Genomic DNA, 23297 nt, shown 5'->3' on the forward strand with positions numbered 1-23297 from the left:
AGCTGGGTGTCTGGGGCAGAGGGTGGTGCTCGGGGGGTTTGATCTTGTCCTATTTCAATCTCTCCCAAAGCAGACCAGCCTAAATTCAATGTACCAGCATGACTTCCATTAGGTGCCATCCCTTCCACCCTCAGCCCAGCCTGGCTCAAGCAGGGACCAGCTGCCCAAATGCATCTGGTACATCTTGCCTCATCTTTCCCTTTCTCAGAGCTGAATTAGAGTTGCTGCTGGTGGCTTGGCGTGATAGAAGCAAATCAAATTTTCCCTCGTCTCACAAGCGAGAAATGGTCCTTTCTGGCAGAGCCAGGTGCAGCTGCAATGAACAGGGGGAGGAGGAAGACATGCAGAGGCTCTCCCAGGTCTGTACCCCGAGGCAGCTCAAGCTGTGACTCCTCAGTCCTTCTTGCAGGGTTGGCACATCCTGAGGGCTCTGCAGCTCCAGGGTGGGTGGCCCAGCTCCAGCAGGAGACCTGGGCCTGGGGAAGACTGAGTGATGCTCTGGGACAGTCAGGTGAGGCAGAGGGTCCTGGGTGGGGGGGAACAGAGGGGCACCCTCACCCCAGCACACTGCTGTGCTCAGGGCCACCTCATCCTCATGGACATGGACACGGCCCCACCTCATCCAGGGGTGACTTGTTGGGTGAAGGGATGCCTCTGCCATGGGCAGAGAAGTTTGGGTACTCACACGGGATGAAGGCTGGGTGCACACAGTTTATTAGAGCTCTGGTTAAGCAAAAGAGTCCCCAAGCAAAGGCGAGGAAAAGAACAGAGGCCACAGTTTCACCTGGCGCAGTTTTGGATCTTTCCCATGCCCGTGGTAGCTGGATTTGTCCAAATGCGTAGCAGGTTTTCTCAGGAGTCGCTGACCCCAGGCAAAGGTGTGCAAGGACCAGCACTGGTCCTTGTACACACTGACGGGCTTGTACAACACACACATCACATGTCAAGGACAACCCAAACCAGCCACAGCAGAGCAGCGGGGGGGAAGGCACCCGCAGCACTGTCTAGGGGTGATGATGCCACCAAAGGTGACACCAAGAGTGGCTGCAATGTCAAACCAGATGGTCCTCAGCAGCATTACAGCACCAGGCACTGGGCAGCCAAAGCCAGGCCTGGACCAACCTTTTTCCGCAGTTTCTCACATGTTTACTCCCCTCTGCCATGCACCCACCCTGCCAGCTCATGCTCTGCTCCATCTCTTCCTTCCCTGGCTTTGTGCAACCTCTGGCCACAGCCACTGGCACCTCTGGGTCCCTCCTGGCTGGAGACTGCCAAGTGTCAGGTCCCAGTGAGCCCTGGGAAGCACCTGGGCACCAGGAACCTTGTGTAAGACATGGCTCTGGAGCATGGTAGGAGAGCTTTCCCAGGAGAAAGAGCACCAAAGCAGGGTCTCAGCCCCTTTGCCAGCCCCCAGACAAGGCTGCAGGGAGCCCTGGAGCTCCCTCCTCCTCCTCCTCCTTCTCCTCCTCCCCTTCCTGCACAGTGCACAGCCAGCCACTGCCGGGCTGACGCTGCAGCCGTTCCTGGGCTCTGTGGTCCATCTTCACCTGGATGCCCAGCTCGCCCCCATCCTGGCGATGAGCTGAGCATGTCTCAGCCACCTCAGGTGGTTTTCAGCTTGAGCACCTTGGAAAGCGGCTCCTTGGCGCTGGAGTAGAGCAGGTAGGAGCCCTCAGCGGTGTGGAACACCTCCCAGTCCCTGCAGCCGACGGTGGGGAGGTGATGGGCTGCCACGAAGCCTTCGTAGCCTTGCCACCTGCACGGGAAGGGCAGTTAGCTCCCGGGACACCTGGGAGGGGCAGGAAAGCTGAGCCCTGGGGCTGGCATCTCCCACTTCCACCCTGTTTCAGGGTGGGATGTCCTTCACTGGGGCTCCTTGTTCCTGCCTGAAGGCAGGGAGCAGTCCTATCCATCCTCCCTGGGCAGACGCACCAGGTTACACCCATGTAGGGTCGTTCCTGCTGGGAACAACACCCAAGCTCCCCAACCCTGCCCTCTGCAGTACCTGTAGATAATACTGTTAACGGAGAAGGTGAAGCCATCGAAGGAGTTTGCTACCACCAGAAAAGAGTCGTCTCCCACCGAGAAGAACTCCCAGTCCAGGGCACTGGGCATGAAGAAAGCAGAGGGGCAGGTGAGGTGGCCCCTGTGTGGCCAGCTGAAGAAGGGGCTGTCTGTCCATGGGGCTGAGCCCACCCCACTCCAATCTCTGCCACCCTGATGACACACAGAAAACCCTGCTCTTCCCAGGCTGCTCCTGAAAGAAATTCAGCCTCATTCCCAAATCCAGGGGCTTCTCCCAGCTCCCACTGGGATTTGGTGCCAAGGAGCTGCCACCCATCGCCCTCTCCACCAGTCTCAGTCCCTGGCAGTGTGAAAACCTGCAGGAACCCTCCTGGAGACAAGTGAGTGCAGTTTTAAACTGAAAGAGGAGAGGCTGTGGCACAGGTTGCCCAGGGAAGCTGTGGCTGCCCCATCCCTGCAAGGGTCCAAGGACAAGTTGGACAGAGCTTGGAGCAACTGGATCTAGTGGAAGGTGTCCCTGCCTGTGGCAAGGAGGTTGGAATGAGATGATCTTTAAGGTCCCTTCCACCCCAAACCATTCTATGACTCTATGAGAGCTCTGGGCTGCTCAGGGGAAGGACATGGACTGAGGAGCACCCTGACTGCTAGTAAAGGTACCTGTAGGTGAGAAGGTCCTGGAATTTAACAAACATCTGAGCGGTGATGTTCAGCTCATAGATGGAGGAGTTGATGGCATAGAAGTTGGAGGGCGCTGGCATCCCACTGTCATAGCTGTGGCTGTTGGCAACAGCCAGGAAGACTCTGTCCCCAATATGAAAAACCTCCCAGTCGGCAGCACCAAATGTCTGTGGGGAGGGAGACCATGAGACAAGCTGGCTCATGTAAACCCAGAGGGGGACTGAGGAGCAATAGGCAAGCCTTACCAGGATAGACTGGAAGAGCTGGAAAGAACCACTGAGCCAGATGTAGATGTGTGAGTAGATCTTAGTGGATGTGCCATTGAATGTGTTAGCTACAGCCAGGAAGGAATACGGTCCGATGGTGAAAAATTCCCAGTCGTAGGCTCCAGAGGTAGGAATGGTCTGGTTAGTTTCAAACAACCCTGTCCTGGGGTTCCACCTGTATATCACACTATCTATATTGTGGTTGTTCCCTGGGGAAGACAGATGGACAGACATGCACCATGAGGGAAAGGAAGACCTGGCTTGTCTAAGAAACAGGTTCAGCCACGTGTATTTTTGCCAGCATGTCACCTGTTGCTGCCCAAGAAGTAGCTGAAGAGATTCTACAGCCTCCACCCCTACCTAGTGTCTCCATTCCCATCTAGAGCCTCAACCCCTTCCTAGAACCTCCATCCCTAACCAGAGCCTCCATTCCTGTCCAGAGGCTCCACCTATACCTAGAGCCTCTATCCCTACCTAGAGCCTCCATCCCATGGCACACACCAGCAGCTCGTCCTGAGCATACGGTGGCAGCTTCGTGGCAGCCCTGGCAGAGGAGGGACAGGTGGGTGCCATGTCCCCACAGGAGCAGTAGCCCAGAGGCATTGTGCCAGTGTCCCAGGGCAGCCAAGTTCTGCTGGCTGTCCCACGGGGTGGCTCTGTGTGGTGGGGCCAGTCCCAGCCATGTCCCTCAGCTCCCGGCATCGTGGGCTGCCCCCCAGCACCAAAGCATGTGCTCCATCCAGCCCCTGGGCTCTGCTCGAGCATCTCGACCTCACACCTGTGTGGGACCCAGCTGGCTTTAAATCCTCATTGCAGCAGAAGGGACTTGGGCAGGAAAGGCTGCAGGGAGAATGTGTAGGAATGGCCACATGGATAAGTGGCAGCTCTTCAGGGACTGACCATCCACCTGCCTCCAAAGGAAACATCCCCAGGTTGGCTTAGCCATGATGGTCTTGACCCCTGCGTGCATGTCTGCTGGAGGGACCACACTGCCATGGGAGTAGGTCTCATCCAAACTGGCCATGGTGGGGTCCAACAGGTGACACATGGTGTTTCCAGCCCAGCTCACAGGTGCCCAAGGAACCTGCCACCAGCTCCGAGCCTGGTGCCAGAGGAGCTGATTTCCTCGCAGCCAGCCCTGATGGCAGGGAGAGAGCCCATTAGCTCAGTGTTCTGAACCCAGCTGGGAGCATCCTGGAGAGCCAGGGCTGTGCTATCGACCCATTCATCCCTCCATGCTGAGGAGCGCATGTCCCAGCCCAGAACTATTCCCAGGGCCTGGGAAGGGGAACAAGGCTGGATCATGTCTGCAGGGTGCCCAGGGAGGGAGGGAGGGATGTCAGCAGGCTCTCACTCAGCTTCCCTCAGTTTCCCATGTGCAAAAGGCTCAGCCAGGGGTGCTACCAGGTTATGTAGCATTGGGGATAAAAATGAAAAGAAGCAGAGAGATTCAGCGTGGACACTGTTCCCACTCTTGTCCTTGTCTTCTGCTGCCAGAAACCCAGAGGGGCACTGCATCAGCCACTTTCCCAAACACTCTTCTCCCCTATAATGGGAGGGTCTGCATGGCTTCAGGCTTCCTGAGGGACACCACGCTCCCAGCTGTGTGCACATCTCCCTGGCTTTGCCCTGCACTCCACTCCAGCAGAGGATGCACAGGGAGCTGTGGGGTCTCCACATCAACCAGAGGATGCTCTGAGCAGGTACCTGTGGCGGGGCACTTGTCATGGTCCCAGATGTCACCCCAGGGCCTGTAGGGAATATGAGGGCTGGGTACCTTCTCTGTGGTTGACCACAGCGAGGAAAGCCTCTCCCTCAATGACAAAGGCCTCCCAGTCCCTGGCGCTGTGCGTGGTGATCCGCTGGTACGTGATGAATTTCGCTTTCCTGTGGCTCCACTTGTATATTACAGAGAACTCCTGACCCCTCTCATTCTGCTCAAAATTCGCCACTGCTAGGAAGATCTGAAAAGGAACAAGCCAGGACAGCTTGATTTTCTCCTCTCAAAGGAGGATGGGCAAGAATGGGCGTGGGGAGGTGGGATGGGGGACCAGGGATGAGGTGGCTATTGTAGGACAAGGTGGCCCTGGCTGGGGTCCCTAAGCAGTCCCCAGGCAGCACAGTGCACTCGAAGTGGGGACAGGGACTCAGTGGCCTGTGGGGGTGTTTGTGCATGGCAGGGACACAACTCTCAGTCACAGCCTCCCTCCCAAGGAGAGGGAGAGCTGAGCTGTGTCTGATTGCGCCTCTCCAGCCTCGGGAATGGGGAGCATGGATGTGAAATGGGCTGGGGAGGGAGGGAGGTTCAGGCTACCAAACCTTCCTGTAAAGAAGGTGGTTCAGAAGAAAAATTGCAGATATGATAACAATGACAATAATGATAACAATTCCCTGAGACAAAACATTTTCCACACCAAGAAACCCCTGTGCAAATGTCAGGGACAGCTGTGGTGCAGCAGAGGTAGCCAAGCGCAAGGTGGGGAGCACATCAAACCTCTGTCATGCTGTCTCCACCATTCCAGTGTCTTTCAGATGAAATGGTAGAGGTTTTGCCCCAGTTTAGGCTACAAAGAGGCACAAGCCACAGCCCACAGGGAGGAAACAGTCAGTGGGGAGGTCTCCTGCCTCCTGCAGGACTTTGCTAGCACCAGCCAAGGAGCAGCCACCCCCAGTGACAGGGCTGTGCTGGGTCCCCCCGTTCCCTCAGGGAAGATGCATCCCCAGCACTGCTCTCTCTGACAGCCTCAGTCGAGGGAGTCCCTTTGGAGCATCTCTAGAAACAGCTTCAGTAGGAAGAGAGATACTTGGATCCATCCCCACAACTCAGGAGTCTGCAATCCCTTGGCCTCCACTGACAGGAGCCAACAGAGCGCCCACGCTGCCCTCGGGGCTCCTCACCTCATCCTGGTGGAGCACCAGCAGGTCCTGGTGCAGTAACAAGGTGCTGACACCCACAGAGATGCATCCCAACTGCAACGTGTGCAGGGAACCTGGGCTACTGCGCAGACCTGTACTGCTGCTGCTGTAACACCTCTCTGGCCGTCGTCTCCGTGCAGAAGTGTGCTGAGCATTGGGTTTATCTGCTGGTGGGAACCACCTTGAGAACTCTAGGGAGTTCCCATCTGCTGCCTGTGAGGGTGCAGTGGGGTGATGGAGAGCAGTGTTGGGGATGTCAGACATGTTCCCAGCCCAAATCCAGCACTGCAACACAGCTGCACTTTCAGGGCCTGACTGGGTTTTCTGCAGGACCCCACCATCATGTTCCCCTTCCACCAACAGAGGACATGGCCTGTTTATATCCAACCAGAAGGGCTGTTGGTACCACCAAGCCTGGAGGTACCCATCCCTCTGTACCCTGGAGCATGTGGTTGGCAGCAGAGGAGCCCTGCAGCCACCCTTGTGACAAAGCCAGAATGGGTCATGCCAGAAGGGAAATGATCTCAGTCCCCCAGGAGCCCAGCACAGAGCTGGCTCTCAGCAGGTGCCTTGCCCAGGGCTCCTCCAAAAGTGATAAGCTTCCCAGGGAAAGGAACCAGGCAGATACTCTTCACAAGTCCCATGGCAGACTGCCCAGGGGAGGAGAGGTGACTCTGAAGTCCCAGAATGATTTAAAAGCATGAGAGGTTAAAAATGCAGGAGGTTGAGCTCAGTGGGTCTTGGGAGGGAGCTGCAGGCTCTGATGGCTCTCTAAGACCACAGGTAGATCTCTGAGATGCAGTTTACCTACTCTGCCAGGATCAGGTGCTGGAAATGGCTTGGGTGGATGCAGCTGTGCCTCAGCAAAAGAGTAAAACACAGCAGGCAGCCCACAGATGAGCCGGCAGTCCCTGGAGAGACCTTGGTCAGCTGAATACGTGTATCAGCGTGACTCCATCAAAGAGAGAAGAGAGAAAGATTCACTCCCCAAACTATGCCCAAGACTCTGGGCTTCAGAGAAGTCAGTGTTGGGCAACTGCACTTTAATGTACTGAAACATGGAGGCACCTTCCAGGCAGACTCACCTTCTTCCCAATGGTGAAATACTTCCAGGACTGAGCTTGGTAGGTGCGGATGTTCTGGTAGGGCACAAACTTCCCATCGGTCCATCTGTAGATGGCCGATCCCGGCGGGGTGACCCGGTTGGCCGTGGCTGCAAACAGTCCCACCCTTGGGATGGTGAAGACCTCAACCCCCATCGTCTCCGAGTTGGTCACCAGGTTCTGGTATTCCTCCACATAGTCCAGCCTGTGCTTGACTGGGAGACCACAAAGAAGAGGGGTGAGGTTAAAATCTGATAATTTTGGCTGGAGAGAGGCCTCGTGCTGGCTTTGTGGCAATTGCTGCTGTGTGGAGCTTTATGGGGGAAGGGAAGGTCCTGGTGTCACTGGGGGCGAAGGGCCAAACCAAGGGGGTGGTAAAAGGATTGACTCCACCCTGATGGGCAGCACATCCAGCCCTATCCATTCCTGCCTGTTCCCCAGTGGAGGGCAGGGCTGTCTCCTTTGGGAGCAGGGAAGAACCCCATGCCATGGATTTTGATCACTTTGATATATTTATCCTCAAAAGATCAAGGAGGAAAGGAGGAGACCTACAGTGCACTGGGCTGCTGAGAGCAGCCAGGTTAGCTCACACTCACCTGCAGCAACCCTGCCCAGTTGCTGGCTCTGGCTGGAATCAGCATGAGCTCTGGGAGAGGTTAGAGAAGACTTAGACAGAATTAATGCCAGAAATAGGAGCAGAAACCTCCAGAATTGCCCCAATGGCAAATGGCTGGGCACTGGAGAAGGGCCAATGTCAGTGGCACCAAGGGGCACAGGTCAGTAGATCCCAGCATGAGGTCTCCTTGGGAAAACAAGGACACGGTGCCAATCTGTACTGATGACTTCCAGAGGCAGGGAAGGATAGGGGATCCAGCGACTGCCAGTTCCTGTGGGGAGCAAATGGCTCATCCAAACCCACCCAGTGGATATCAGCAGAAGAAAAATGCTGGAAGAGGAGTGAAGGGAAGCACAGTTTGGCTGACGGCATATCCCATACTCCATGTCCTCTCCAGGGATCCTGGGGAAATCGCCTAGAGTGAGTGGGAGAGTGCCAGTGGGTGAAATCCATGTCATTATTGAATAACATCCATCCACCCGGGCTCTGGTTGTTTTTTTCAGCTTGGTGCTCCCACTGTTTTCCTCATGAAGTGTCCCAATAGAGCCGGGACAATATGGGGACCTGCCTCTGCCACCCTCCCAATGCTGCCCCAGTATTTCTGGCAGCTGATGAGTCTCTCTGCTCCTCCTTGTCCACCCCACAAGCGCTTCAGCACCAGGAACACCATAACCTTTGAGAACCCATGGCAGGGAGCACAACCCCCTGAACATGGCTCTATATGGGGTGAGCTGTCCTGCTCGGTCAGACCAGGAGCTCATCCCGCCCTGAGAAGCCCCAGGAGAGATGGATAAGAAGAAGGTGGATGGACCACAGAGGCACTTGAATCAAGAGCAGTTCTGGAAGTGCTGGTGTGGGCACTAAGAACAAAGCAAAGCCTGGCTGAGCAGGGGAGGGGCAGGGGGCAGGCCCCCTCACTCTGCTGCTGATTCCCATCCCAAAGCCATCTCAAGGGCAAATGTCAGCTCCTGCTCTGCTGCAAGAGCCTCCCTCCCTCCCTCCCTCCCAAAGAGTGCCAGTACCTCCCCAGCAGTACCTTCCAGCATGGAGACCCAGGTGCTGCCGTTGCAGAGGTACAGCCCTCGTCGGGAGGCGTTGAACCAGAACTGCGCCTTCTCCTGCTTGGTGCAGCGTGGACGGGACCCCAGGGTCACCTTCGTGTCAGTCTCTGGCCACGAGATGAGTGAGGCAGGAGCCTCTTAGCACACACAGTGGAGGAACAGAGAGGTAGGAGGGTTGGATGTCCTGGTCTCATCCTGATGATGGGCACCAGGGAATGGGGGAAATGGCAACCCAGCACCAACCTGGGAAGACACAGACTGGAAAAAGCCTGTGTGGGGCCACTGACAAGAGCCCGGTGCCGCTAAGGGATCTGGGTAGGAGCACCCTGTCTCTCCAGGGGAGTTTTGGACAGGGATCCCATCCCACACCATGAGAAAGAGAGGGTGCTGGTGACACCTTCTTCCCCCCTGCTCCTGCTCCATGCTCTGCCACACACAAAGGCCTTTCCTCACAGAGGCAGGGGTGGCCAACAGAGGCACTGGGGGGCACTGACCGTAGGGGTATTTGAGCACCTCGTTGCTCGCTGGCTTCATGGGGACATCCTGGAGGATAGTGGGGACAGAGAGCGTTGCTACTTTGAAGTTCATGGTGGTGCATATCCGAGGGGTGGCATCGGCTCCTGGCAGCAGGACAAGCTGTCTCAGCAAGCCCTGGGAAAGTGGGAGCAGTGGAATGGAGAGCAAGTCCAGCAAGACCACAGAATGGGAACTGCAGGTGATTCATGCCTAGGATTTTCTGCTCGACTCTTGCTCATTGCCCTCCCACCTAGGACACAGAAGTCTCCACGGGATTCACACACATTTATCAAATCCCATATGCCCAGCTCATGCAATCTAACAGGTGGTGTGAGGGGAGCATTGACATGGGGCTCAGAGCTGCAGCTGCCTTTCAGTGTCTCCACAAGGACCTACAGCTACCTCTGCTTCCTGCCCTGCCACTGTAGGGGGCTGAGAGGGGGCTGTGGGTCACCCCACGGCCAGCCATGAGCACCCCCGGGCACCCCACACCATGGGTCACCTACCGTGAACACGCCTTTCCTTCTCCGCCTGTTGCCCAGGTAGAAGCTGGCTCTCCTCACCGACAGCGAGGCTGGAAACGGCGTCTCCACCACCCTGGGGATGGGCAGAGAAAAGGCAGGGACAATATCATGGCATCTACTGATGGCCCGGGGAGATGCTGGTGGAGGAACACCACCCCGCCCACCCTTCTGAACCCCCTGCCGCCGCCCCCAACCTACACATCCTTGGGGATGCTGCAGTCCACCGTCAGGGAGAAGGACGGGCCGGAGACAGCCAGGACGAGCGTGTGCCACTGGCCGTCGGAGAGGGAGACGTTGGGGAAGGTGACGCGGGTCTGCCAGCCGCCGGCGCGCTCCTGGCTCCAGAAGAGGAAGTGGAGCTTGTCGGGGGCGTAGCGCAGCCCCACCAGCACGCCGGGGCTCTCCTCCGCCATCAGCGTGAAGATGTACTCGTTCCTCTGCGGGAGGGCACGGGCTCACGCCTGCCTGCCGCGGGCTGCGGGGCCGCGCTGTGCCCGCGCTGTGCCCGCCCGGCCGCGCTCACCTTGGCGGGGACGCCGAGCACCCTCAGCGTGACGATGATGGAGAACTCCTCGGGGAAGCGGTCGCAGTGGATGAAGAGCCGGGAGGCGGGGAAGCCCAGGGCGCGGGGCCGCGAGGCGGCGAGCTGGAAGCCGCGCAGCCCCTGCACCTGGAACACCCGCATGCCGCGGGCCAGCGCCCCGGCCGGCACCACCTCCGAGAGGATGTCCAACGGGCGCAGGTCTGTGCCAAGGGACAGCGGAGCATGTCACGGCGGTGAAAGCCATCCCACCCTGTCCCACTGCGGGATGGGGCCCCCACTGAGCTGGCTGGGGTGCCCCATGGCAGCAGGATGGCTCAGTGCGCCCCAGTAGCCTGCTGGCCCTTGCCTGGGGTCCACCCCGAGCCCCTGCTTTGGGGCCAGAGGGAACCCTCCAGAGACCGAGGCTGGCGTCTCCATCCCCACAGCAGGAACACCGGGTGTGCAGAGCCATCCCACTGATGCGGCTCTGAATGCTGTCACCGAAGCTGGGACTTGCCAGCCAGGCAGCCCCAACTTCCTCGGGATACACCGACACCAGCAACTGCAGCCAGAACCAGGAGAGCAGGCAGGGATCCAACACTGTGGGCTTGCTTATGGGGCATGGGGAGAGCTCTACCCCTCAGTCCCGGTTCAGGCTGTCCCAACCCAGCCCTAATTGCACACACGCACACGTACTCCCCCAGCAGGCACCAAAACCACTCATTATAAATAATTAATCTCTCCCCAAAAAAGAAAACAACGTGCCCAGCCCCAGGGCATCACCCCGGTGAGAACACACCGTGCATGGGCACCACAAAGTGCCACCCCACAGAGCAGTGCCAGGGTGACCCTCGGTCTGATGTCTCAGCAAGCCCCGAGCCGGCAGCCGCAGGAAGGGCTGTACCTGCTGTGGGGTACAGCCGACCTTCCTGGCCTTGGCACCCTCCTGTTTTTACTTTTGAATGCTTCCCTGGCAGACCTGCATCATCTGCAAAGAAGAGCGTTGATGCCCAGGGGATGAAGCAGCACTTGGCTACACTGAAATACCCCTGATTTCATCCCAGCCCCACTGAGACTCGGCTTTTAGCTCCAATTTGTACTAATAAATCCCGGCTGCTGGGGCACAGCAGGAGAGCTGGGAGGGAGGGAGATGGGAGCAAGGCTGGGCCATGTGTCTGAATCCAAAACAGCTGGAGAACGAAGCGCTTCTTCCTGGCACCCCTGGCCAGCCCAATTCCAGGTGGGCAGAGCAAAGAGGAATCTGCTCATATTGCTTCATTCAGCCCAGAGCAGAGAGATCAGTGAGATCTTTCCCAGCCTGGCAACTCTGCATGCCCCCTGCTTGCCCCACCACTGGCTTAAGCTGCTCCTAAAGCAAAGCCTTGTTGGGGGAGGTTTAACTCGAATGGCTTATTTCAGAAACGCACCACTCTTGGAATGGCCAGTTTCCATTTTCCCCAGCAAAAAGTACAAGCTGAACTCAGGCTTGGATTTGCAGGGGGGTTTAGGAGTCCTCAACTGCCCCTGGGGTGGTGGGGATGAGCTGGGAGACAGCTCAGGTGGGGCTGGAGGCTGTGGGCCAGGAAGGGACCAAGTCCTAAAACCAAACCCAAATCTCTAAACCCAAAGATGTGCATCCCTGTCTGCCTCCCATATCTGGCACTGCTAAGGCTGGGAGAGCAGCTGGGGTGCTCCAGCCCAGCTTGGGCAGTGCATGTGGTGCCAGGGCACCTTGTGCTGGGGTCCTCAGCCTTGGCATCCCTGGCAGGGACATTCCCAGAGAGACTCGAGCACCTCAGGGAAGAGGCAGTGGGCAGAAACTCCCCAGTCTCTCCCAGTTGTCCCTCTCACATCATCTGTGCTGTAATAAAATGCAAATACAGGCACCATCAAACTGGGACAAACCCCAAACATACAGAGCCTGGGCCCAAGCAGCCCCAAAAACTGAGCTCAGGTTTCACTGCCTACACAGCACAGGGACGGGGATGGGATGGCAGAGCCAGGGCATGCAGGGATCCCCTTCAGCTCAGGCTCCTCTTGGAAATACCATTGGAGCTGCCAGCTCCTTGGCTGGGGGCAGTGGGACACAGACATTTACTCCCAGAGGGTGCAGATTGTGCCTGTCAGAGCACAGGAGAGTCTGGGGCAGGAGGGACTTTCCAAGGGGACTTTATGGCTCACTTCTCCTCTTTCCAGCCCTTCCCCTCTCATGCTGTCCCCAGGGCCAGCAGACCTTGGGACAATGTTTGTGCCATAGGGACAGGCACACAGGTCTCTCCACAGCTCTGAGAGGGTTGTTGGTGGGGGCTGCAGATGCAGGAATGATCCCACTACCCGCTGTCCATGGGTGCTGGCAGAGTGCTGGAAGCTGCAGCACCTGAGGCATAACAGGCTCCTGGGCGCTGGAATCCTGGGGCTGGGCTGCCAGTGAGAGTCTGACCCACCTGAGGCATGGTCCCCAAAACAGAGCACATCTTCTGGGGTCTGCCGTGGCAGTGTGGGGAACACCCCATCCATGGGAGCACGTTTCCCAGCAGGGCTAACACCTGTCTTGACACCCCCCTCGCGGTGTGCAGCCCACCCACCCCCTGCCCTTCGCTCCTACCTGTGCAGTGCTGCCACGTCCTGCCTCCTCGGATGAAGCCCCCACCGCTGGCCCAGCGGAGGAGGATGACCCAGAGCAGCAGTGGAGCCGACATCGGGGGGGCTGGTCTCAGGGGGTCCATCCACCGGGACACCCCTGCTGTCCACTCCTTCCTGCCCCGGCAGGCGCTGCTCGGCTCAGCTCCCCGGGGGCTCTCGCATGCTCTGTGGTGGGACCCCCCGGAGCACCCCAGTACCGATCCGTCCTCCTTGGGGATGTGTCACCCCAGGCTTCTAAGCCTCGGCTCTGCCGTTGCCTTGCGTGGGCATCACTCCCGGGGGCAGGGCTGGGCTGGCGGGCGGGGGCTGGCGGGGGTCCCTTGGGGCGGCCGCCGAGGCAGTGCCGGCTGCAGCCTCCGCACAGACATTTAAATGAGAGGTCGGCGGTGGGAGAGGAGGAGTCCCGGCTCCTCCGAGAGCTTTTATCTTTTGCCCAACCCTCGGGAAGGCGGCTTTGGGGAGGGATTTTTTAATCATTATTTTTTGCTTTCTTTCTTTCTTTGCTTCCCTTCATTTTTGGTGATTCATTTTTCCGGGCTCACATGGGAGTAGGTGGGAGATTCACCCCTGCCTGGAGACACCAAGGTGAGAACCTCCTGCCCCTAAATGCCTTGGTTTTCTGGCAGCACAATCCCAGCCTGTACTGGATGAGAAACCCTCTGACTCCTCCAGACCACTCCACCGTGCCCAAAAATAAGCCAGACCCCACAAAATGCATATTTCCCCCCAAAACGGTCCTGATGTAGTGATGCACAGCCTGTAAGTGATGCACAGCCTGTGCCTCAGGCAAGGCTCCATCCCACGGGCCAGCCACCAGAACCGGCCCTGCCGCCAGAATGCCACCAGTTGGGAAGCCCTCAAGGTTCCGCTGTTCCAGTGGGAGCAACAGCAGTGGAAAAACTCCCTGCACACAGCGAGCTCTGCTGGGCTCCTCCAGCCACAGAACAAGTCACTTCCATTCCCCAAACAATTGAAACAGGCTCCCACCCCCCCCTCCCCAAAGCCTTCCTGCAAGGCGAGCGCTGGAATAGAAAGCGGATGGCCAGGACCCAACGCCAAAAACTGTGTCGCAAACTGGGGGTTTTGTCAGCGAGGATCAGGCGGAGCTGGACCCATGGCCGTGTTCTGCCCACACCCCAAAACCTGCTGTGCTGGGGCTGCGAGGGTGCAGCCCAAGGGGTGCACCCCATGGTGGCATGCAGCACCCTGCACCTCGATCCCAAATCCTGAGAGAAGCTGTACCAAACCCCAAGACTCCAGAATGTCGGTGCCTCTGGCTCAGAGCCTGGAGAGTGGCTGTGTGCTTGTCCAATAGCCCAAATAGGGCTGCATAGAGCTCTTTCTCTCCAAAAAGCCTCCCTTTGGGCATCCCCCAAATTAGGGCTCTACCGGGATCACAATTAAGCAGAGCTTAAGCAGAGCTGCAGAGAGAGCTGCAGAGGTGCAGCACCACTGGCTCCCCGCCACCCTCATCCTCATGCTGGGCATGGTGTTCAGTGGCACAGCCACAACCAAACCTGGGTGTCCTGCACGGCAGCTGAGGGTCCTGAATGGCAGCTGCTGGAGGTGACCACAAGGGATGCAGGAGGCACAAACCATCCCACCTTCCCTGACAGGCTCAGCCCTTCCTGCTGCTCCCCGCAGCTCTGGGGACAGCTGCCAGGATCAGGACCAGTAGCAGCCACCCCACTGGGACCCCAAGCCGTGGGAAGATGGGAGAGGCATCCTGAGCCTGCCTGGCAGAGAGATGGGTATGTTGGAGGGGAAGCCCCCGTCAGGTTGGCACTGGGGAAGGTGGCACAGATGAGAATCAGAGCCACCACATCTCCCAGGGCCGCACACATGTGTCAAGTTAAGCGTGGCTTTGGGAGCTGGCAGCACCCCCCTGAGCAGAGGAGGGATTTGGGGAAGGCTCCCGCCGAGACTCTGCAAGGGTCCAGGAAGGGAGGCAAAATCCTGCCAGAGATTCCAGGGTGACTGTTTTTCCAAAGAGGATGGAGGCACCTTCGAGTGCTTTCTTGTCCAAAAAAACATTTGGTGGGAACGTCTCCAGAGCCAAGGACACAACTCTGGTTGTCCCCTCCAGAAGCAGGGAGATCTGTGGACTTTCAGGCAGGAGGTGGGGGAACCAAAGCCCCTACCGATGACCACAGAGGACATGGTGGGCTCAGTCTGCTCTTCAGCCACATTAATGAACAGCCTCCTGGTGAGGACAGGGATGCTGATGGTCCTCAAGGGCTTTTCCCATCCTTGAGCAGGGGATGCTGGCATGGCAGATGGTGGAGAGGCTCAGGCAGTGCCCAGCACTTTCCTCCCTGCTAGGGGAACCGAGCTGTTGTGTGAAGTAAGGACAGGGACACATTGCTGCCTGCTGTCACGTTAGGTCCAGGACCTGCTCTGTGTCCCAAGGACAGTAGGAAGTGGTCTGCAAAACAGTTCCTTAAGCACCCAGGCACACATTCCTATGTGCAGAAGCCAGCACGAGGGGATGAAATAAAAGAGACAAACAGTGAGTCGTTTGCCTAATTCACATGGGGCGTAAATAAAACCATGTGGCGGCTCTGAACAAAATGGTCCTTGGATTTTCACCAAAAAGGTTTGGCCATCCCTGTGTTAGGAAAGGTTGAGAAACCCATCTGTAGGCAATCTGTTCCAAGCAGAGCTTTCACGCAGGGGACAGTGCAAGGAGGGCACCTCCTCGACGCCAGGGACAGGCTGGACCCTGCACACTGGGGAGCGTTCCTGCTCTTCCAAGGCTGTAACTCATTCCTTATTATTTGCAGACACAAAGTCGTGTTTCAGGGCCTCATGCCTTATTCATTTCAGTCTTTATTCCTGACATCTGTAGGAAATCAGAGAATCCTTTAAGTTGGAAAAGACCTCTAAGACCGTCAAGTATTTCTCTCTGCAACACAGTGTGCTTACAGGGCAAAGCTTTGAGGGACCCCATAAGTAACCTACTGACGAATACCCATCCTGTGCTGTCCCCAACCTGTGTCTGCCCTCCTGCCCGCACTGGCAGGGCCACTGGAGCCTGCCACACACACATCCATGGGTATGGAGCTGGAGGTCAGCAATGAACACATGGAGCCAGTCTCACCTGAACAGCAGGGTGAGGATCAGCCCTTTGGGATCAGTTATGAAGGGGATGGGGGGAACTGTTCCCAGAGTGACATCCCAGATCACAGTTCCGCATATCACAGTTTGGGTTGAACAAATGGAACAGCTTACCCAGGATGGCAGGATGAGGTCTCCATCCTCAGCTGTTTCCAAGGCTCCTCCCTCATCACCTCTGCCCTTTCTCCCAGGCTGAAAATTTTCCCTTTGTTTCCTGGAGCAACTTCAGCTCCCTGAGTCCAACCCACCAACATAAAGTGGAGTTCCGGCAAGAAATATTCGCACCAGGAAACCTGTCAGCATTGCACAGAAGTGTAAATGTCTTTAACCCCAATGCCTTTCAAAAACTGAATTCCCAGAAGTTTTTGAGAGGTTCTGCCAGGAAAAGTTTTGTGAAGCACTGGGAGGATTGCAAAAGGCACCGTTTTTAGGAAAACCACCAAAAAAAAGCACAAAGCCACCCCAACGCAGCAAGTCCTGCTGCCAGCTTCCCAGCACGGAGCTGCCTCTGGGAGCAATCCCTGCCGGGCGGCGGCGAGCCACCAGCATCGCTCACATCCCAGAGCCCTCTGTGTCCACACGTCCACTGCCAGCCCCAGGGAATGAAGGAGCTGGGAGCCCCTGGCAGGGCTCCCTGGCTTTGGCTATGGCAGCAGGCAGCGGGTTGCAGCCCATGTCCCTGCCCAGGCAGCCAGAAGCAAGCTGAGAGTCCTGTCCTGCATTTGGAGGACACATGGCAGCTGAGCTGGCAGGCTCTGAAAGGGCTCCAAAAAGCAGACACTTAACTTTCGCCAGTACAAGGGAAAAGACAGGCTTTGTGACCACGCTTCTGCACCAGAGCTGTTCCGGATAGGGCCCTGCAGCTGCATCCCCCCTCGCCTCCTGCACCTGATCAACAGCTCTTCACTACTGCCTGTTCCTTGGTGACATGGTTGTTTTAATTTTTGCCACCTTCCCTCAGTGTGCCCAAACCTGTTGAAGAGGCCGAGTCACTTCCCTGCAGCCACAGGACACCCAGACTCACCACTTTCCAGTAAGGCAGCTCCCCACAGATGGAGGGCATCCAACCCAGGAAACCATGAGCACACCAACTATGGAAATGGTTATTTTTTATAGGTCCCCGGTCTACATGGAGGCAAAAGAGCAGGAGAGGGACTCACACGTCACTTGGTGTGACCTGCACTCCCTATTTCACCTGCAATGGGAAAGCTCTGCTTGGCTTTGAGGTCAGCTGAGATCTCTCTGCAAAGGGACTTAACAGCATTCTGGAGGCCAAGGGGAAGGAGACAACATTCCTGTTTCATGCTTACTGCCTGTGCTCTGTGCTCCTTCAGCAGCAGCTCTTGTCCCAAGATCGTGGGATTGTGCAAAGCAGGTAGAGTTTGGAAACATTTGAGCCTTCCTGCATCAGGAGCAGCAGCTCATCAGGCTGAACACACACACCTGAGGGCCCTGCGTGGGGAACTGTCAGCTGTGCCAAGCAAACCCCAGGACAAGTGCCCTGTTCTAAGTGTTATCCAGAGATATTGTGGACTTCCCATTCCTGGAGGTGTTCAAAGCCAAGCTGGATAGGACTTGGAGCAACCCGATCTAGTGGAAGGTGTCTCTGCCCATGGCAGGGCGTTGTAATGAGATGAACTTTAATGTCCCTTCCAACACAAACCATTCTGTGATTCTGTGATCTGTGATCTCTCTCTGCAGGCTGCCTTGGGGTAACACCTGAACCCCAGGGGCTGGCTCTGGCAGGGGGAGAGGAATCTCTCTTGGCAGTGCTGGGGGAAACCCTTCTCCACGTTTGCTTGTAGCCCTTTGGTCAGTGGCAGTGAGCACACACTCACAACAGGCAGATGGTGGTAAGTGGCACAAAGAGTCACAGCAGGGGAACCCAGGGATTTGCCCCTACACGCTTGGGCCCATTGAGGACCAGCAGGGATAGAAAATGGGAGGCATGGCGCTGCTTGGACCAAAGTGATCCCATGGCTCCCTGTTTAGGGACCAGTCAGCACCTTCTCTCCCAGAAGTCCATCTCAGACTGCCTGGGGCATTAGGGAATGGTGTGGGCATCACAAGCCTCTCCCCAGTGCTGGCAGCAAACTTGGACTGGGGCCAGGTCCTCCCTCTTGCCCGGACCACGGGCAGGCCGAGGTCCCTGCGGTGAAGAACAGCAGCTTTAGCATCATTTTGCTCTGCAGCCATAAGAAAATCTCCTGCCCCCTGGCACAGAGAATCACAGCCAGTTTTGTCGCTCGCTTATATGACAGTGTCAAGCTTTAATTATTACCCGAGCGATGATTCAGGCTCTGGAGGAGCTGGCGGGACCGGGCGGCAGAGCGGGCGGCAGAGCGGGCGGTGGGCTCGGAGGGCTCCCCGGGTCCCCGGCGGGAGCACAGGCAGCCACGCTGCTCTGCCCACCCGCCGGCAGCCGAGCGTAGCTCCATCTCCTCCGACATCCGGGGACGGAAGGGAACAAAGGCGGAGAACAATTGCTATTGTTTTCCAAGACTTTCTTCAGGGCAGTTCTTCCAGTGCAATGCTGCTGCCCAGTCACTCCATCTGCAGCACCACGGGCCCCTGTGCTCGGAGCTGTGCAGATGCCGGTGGGATGTGGTTCCTGTGCCGGGGTGCCTGCCATCCAGCCCTTGGAGCCTGGTCTCCACTAGCACAGAAACAGAGGCAGCATCCGCAGAGTGGTTACCCCATGCACTGCAGCTCCTGCCCTGCTCCCCAGCACTGTTGGGCATTCCCAGGATTCTCAGACACTGCGACACGGCAGTGCTGGGTTAATGGTTGGACTCCATGATCTTGGAGGTCTTTTCCAACCTAAATCATTCTGTGGTGACATCCAGCTTCCTGTAACTGGCCAAAGTACAATGGCTGTGGTGGGGAAGGGGCAAGCTCAGCCCAGGCTCAAAGCGGTAGGGAAGGAGATCACCCCTGTCACACTCCGTGGGTCTCACAGGAGGAACAGGAATATCTACAGAAGAATCACAGAATGGTTTGGGTTGGAAGGGAACTTAAAGCTCATCTCATTCCACCCCCCTGCCATGGCCAGAAATACCTTCCACCAGACCAGGTTGCTCCAAGCCCCATCCAGTATGGCCTTGAACACTTCCAGGGATGGGGCAGCCAAAGCTTCTCTGGGCAGAGAAGAAAGTGTTTAACATATGAGAGGGAATTCAACCTACGAGCCTCGTTGGACGGGGATTGTAATGAATTGGTAAAATAAATCAGGTGCCCTCTCGTCACTGACTGGGTGTTCAAGAGACAGATGCTGAAAGCATCAAATGCTAAAAGTGAGGCTGGATGGAGACAGTTTGGACAGGAGGCTTCAACAATAACAATGTTTTCATAAAGCCAAGTTTCACATAGAGCCCTCAGAGGTCACTACAGTTCTTGAACCCATGCCCTCCCACTAAGGCCATGCCTAGGTTCCCATGTCAAAGCAGGATCTGGTGAAGGACAAAACTCAACTTCTAATTGCCTCTCCAGGGAAAGTGGGTTTGAAAACACCTGCCCTCCACCCTGCCCATCTGGCATCCTCCTCCATTGCAAGAACCAGTGAGCAAAGCCGAGCTCCAGCTCAGCGAGGCCCCTCCTGAGCCACCCCCGCAGCAAGTCCAGAGACTTCAAGGAAGGAACTTCAGCCGCAGAGGCTTCCAACATTGCATCACAGCAAATCCCCCTGATCCGGTCCACTACATGTTTCACCACTTCCTAGCTCCCAGGAGGATGAATGGCAAGCAGAAGCGAGACATCCCTGGGGACAAGCTCTGCAGTTCACAATCAGCTTGGAGATGGAGGCATCTCTTAAACACACCTGTTCCACAGTGAGATCCCCCAGCACCTGACCTGCTGACCAAGCCTGGAGGGACCTGACTGGGATCAGATCTTATCGGATCTCCAAGGGATATTCTTCTGACCGGCAGAAGAAGACAGGGATCCTGGTGAAGCACCACAGCAGGAGAGGAGTCTGTGTGAGCCCATCCCAGGCAGATTCAGCAAAGAAACCCCAATTCACCCAACATCCCCATGCCACCCCAACTGGGTTCAATTTGCCAAATTATTTTGGTGTGGGGAAAACTGTTTTAGGGACAAACTCCCATCCTGCCCATGGGCAGAGAGCCTCCCTGTGCTGGGCCCTGCACCCAAGCGTGTGGGTGCCTCCCACCCCCTGCATGTTGTATCCTGCATCTTTGCCACTTTGAACCCAACCCCACACCCACCAAAGGGGTGGCCCCAGTGGGGGCATTTGCCTTCACTTCTCAGCCCTGTCCCAGGGAACCCCCCTTCCCAGCTACCCCCCCTGTATGGCTCCTGTCAGAGCTGGGACAGAGCCACGGTCTCATCCCCCGGTCAAGACGCCCCACGCACGGAGGAAGGGGACTCAGGCCAGGACTTGGCTCATCTCCCCCCACACCCTTCAGGGACATGACCAGACAGACCCGCTCCCAAATTGCTCCCGAGAGCTCATGCACACACTGCTCACACCGGCTGTTCCCCTGTAATAACCCACAGCCTGTGTCACCACCATCAATTATATACTAACGAGTCCCATCATCGCAACTGCTACCCAGTCCCATCTCGAGGGGTGCAAGCCACCTTCAAAAGCCACCTGGCTGGTTGTCCTGAGGCTGGAAGAGGGGCTGGCAGCCGAGGCAGGACCAGGATCCAGCAGGCTGGGATGGACAGGAAGATCACCAGTGCTGGAGTCTTGGGAAAGGCACAAACCTCCCAGCCATCCCATGCTCCCAGGGGGCCACCAGAGCACCGAGCAGGACCACCAAATGTTAACTGGCTTGAGCAATTCCCTCCTCAGTGCTGGGTTTCATCTCTGCAGCACCACAGAGCCTGGCACAGCACTTTGGTGCCTGTGACATCAGATGGGACCTGGCTGCAGGAGAGGGGACACCAGGAACCCTCGCTGGGGCTGGAAGCTCAGGCCCTCAGATGCTAGAGGAATGCTCCAGATTCCTTCACCTTTTCCTCCCTCTGAGACCCCCAACTATGCCTCCAGCTGGCAGCAAGACCCTCAGCATCCCTTTCCTCACACTCCTCCAGCTCTTGAACTTGCTGAAAGGCAGTGATTCTATGATTTTCTTCTTCCTCCAAGGGAAATTTGAGAGAGAAGCCACATAGGGCATGTGACCAGTGCCACTTCTTGTCAGGGTAGTGTGGAAACCCCCAACGCTCATACCTCCATCCCTGCCACTGCCCTGGCTCAGCCAGCACATACAGCCCCCTGGGGCAGAGGAAGCTGCTGCTTCCAGCCCCTTTCTAGAGCTAAAAGCTGCATCAATCCCATATCCAAGACAATCCCAGTGTAAGCAGCACGGCTGGCACTGGGTACGGACATTTCAGGTCTGTGCTGCTTCTTCTTTCCATTCTGACAGGGGCAAAACACACAGAGCATCCTCACCAAGACACAACTTCGGGAGGACAGCAAGGACCCTCTTGGGAAGCAGAGCTTCCCTATTTCACCCATCCCAAGGCAGCACACCACCTTCCATTCATGATATCGCTCCAGAAAGGCAAAAAAAATGCTGGCAGGGAGCCCGGGGCTGGCTCTGCCCCCAAGCTGCAGCCGTTTCATGTGGTTCCAACGCCTCTCACACTTTCAAAGAGCCACCCGCCTGCACACAGGCACACCAACCCAGTTAATGGATGTCTCACAACCCACTGTGTGTGTTCTGACACAGCCCCTCTGCCAAGGAAAAACAACAGCATGTGTGTGTGGATGTGTGTATATACAAAGGCTTTAAAGAGGACGTTGCTTGCATTTTTACAGCTTTGTTGAAGGGGATTGGTTTGTTTTCTGTTGTTTTTTGGTTTTGGTTGCTTTTTTTTTTATATATATAAAACCTTAAAGCAAATACAATCCAGAGAACAAGATTCTTTAAAATCTTTAATACTTTACCCGCATGCGTAACACCTGTAGAGCTCTGACACTCCCCAGTGAATGTGTTTTACAGTAAGTGTTTCAGGCCAAAAAAAGGCAACTGTTCAGAAAAACGTTGCTACTGGCCAGTACTGCACATGCTGCCAATACGCATGTTCCTTCAGGAAGGGAGAGGATTAAGCCTTTCAGAGAAGTCTATCCTGGGAGCCACAGGGCAGCTTCACAAGCTTGAACTTTCAGGTGTTCCCTACCTACAATAAGGTGTCTGTACTGTGAGACCCTCTTGGCTGGTCACAGCAGGAGCCCACACACCTCCACTGTGCAAGATGAACCCTTGTGCTGCATGTAAGGACTCAGTTTATTGTAGAAAAATAAAATTTTCTTTCTTTCCTGCAAATAAAACAGAGAATCTAGCATGCCAACCATGCTGCCACCTTTAATCCTTTCACAGAATCTCAGAGTGGTTTGGGTGAGAAGGGACCATAAAGCCCATGTCATTCCAACACCCTGCCATGGGCAGGGACACCTTCCACTATCCCAGGCTGCTCCAAGCCCCATCCACTCTGGCCTTGAACACTTCCAGGGATGGGGAAGCCACAGCTTCTCTGGGCAACCTGTGCCAGGGCCTCACCACCCTCACAGGGAAAAATTTCTTCCCCAAAGAACATGATAAACGATCTCCTTTCAGTGAAAAACACTTACTGCTGGTTTCAGCTGAGCAAACAGCCACCACTTAGGACAGTTCTCACCTCGACACCAAGTCCTCTGAGGTGAACTTCTGTCTACATTTTGTCACCTGCAAGACTGCCTGGCAGGCATGTTCACTGGGTGGCTTCAAACACCTGCTGCATGCCAGTCACTTCAAAAAAAGGATTTTCTTTCTAAACAACAGAGAGATTTGGGGACTATGTAAATTCTGAGTAGAAACTGGACATCTGAGCAACGTGGTCTAGTGGAAGGTGTCCCTGCCCACGGCAGGGGGTTGGAACGAGATGGTCTTTAAGGTCCCTTCTCAGCCAAACCATTCAGTGATTCTGTGATCTAAGTGTCCTTCTCAAATGCAAGGGCTAATATCAGCACATTCCAAATAAATTCACTTGTTGCATGTTCACGAGACCTTCCTAGGCCAGGTACATGGTTATAACAAGATTTTTGCAAGAAACAAACTGCACATCTGCCCGCTGTCAGGTTTTTGCAGTTTTCTTTGAAATACCCATCCATTGCCATCTTTAGAGACAAGACATTTGCCTGAAAGTCCAACCAACAGCAACCATGTCAGCTCTTCCACTGCCCTGAAGTATTCCCTGTGTTTTAACTGGGTTAGAATAAACCCTTCCACTCCTTTGGAGCAAGTATCTTGGCCAGGTGGTTACCTGTACAAAACACCCACTGCAATACATTTGCGTACACCTA

At 56.2% G+C, this 23297-nt stretch overlaps 1 protein-coding gene across 2 annotated transcripts; it reads right to left on the bottom strand.

Annotated features, from left to right (window-relative positions):
- Positions 1–729: 729 nt before the first annotated feature.
- Positions 730–10203, bottom strand: TSPEAR (thrombospondin type laminin G domain and EAR repeats). 2 transcript variants are annotated; one of them, XM_032698088.1, is made up of 10 exons: positions 9904–10203; positions 9688–9778; positions 9160–9316; positions 8641–8772; positions 6971–7203; positions 4747–4933; positions 2949–3178; positions 2683–2870; positions 2006–2107; positions 730–1756 (listed from the first exon to the last, which is right to left on the bottom strand). In XM_032698088.1, exons 1-10 carry the CDS (start codon positions 10116–10118, stop codon positions 1603–1605), a joined length of 1689 nt encoding a protein of 562 aa, XP_032553979.1. In that variant the 5' UTR covers positions 10119–10203; the 3' UTR covers positions 730–1602. The 2 variants fall into 2 exon arrangements, with proteins under 2 accessions (XP_032553979.1, XP_032553980.1); XM_032698089.1 differs by lacking the exon at positions 2006–2107.
- Between the last annotated feature and the right edge of the window lie 13094 nt (positions 10204–23297).

The sequence above is a fragment of the Chiroxiphia lanceolata genome, chromosome 10 (assembly GCF_009829145.1).
Source record: "Chiroxiphia lanceolata isolate bChiLan1 chromosome 10, bChiLan1.pri, whole genome shotgun sequence".
Classification (NCBI taxonomy): domain Eukaryota; kingdom Metazoa; phylum Chordata; class Aves; order Passeriformes; family Pipridae; genus Chiroxiphia; species Chiroxiphia lanceolata.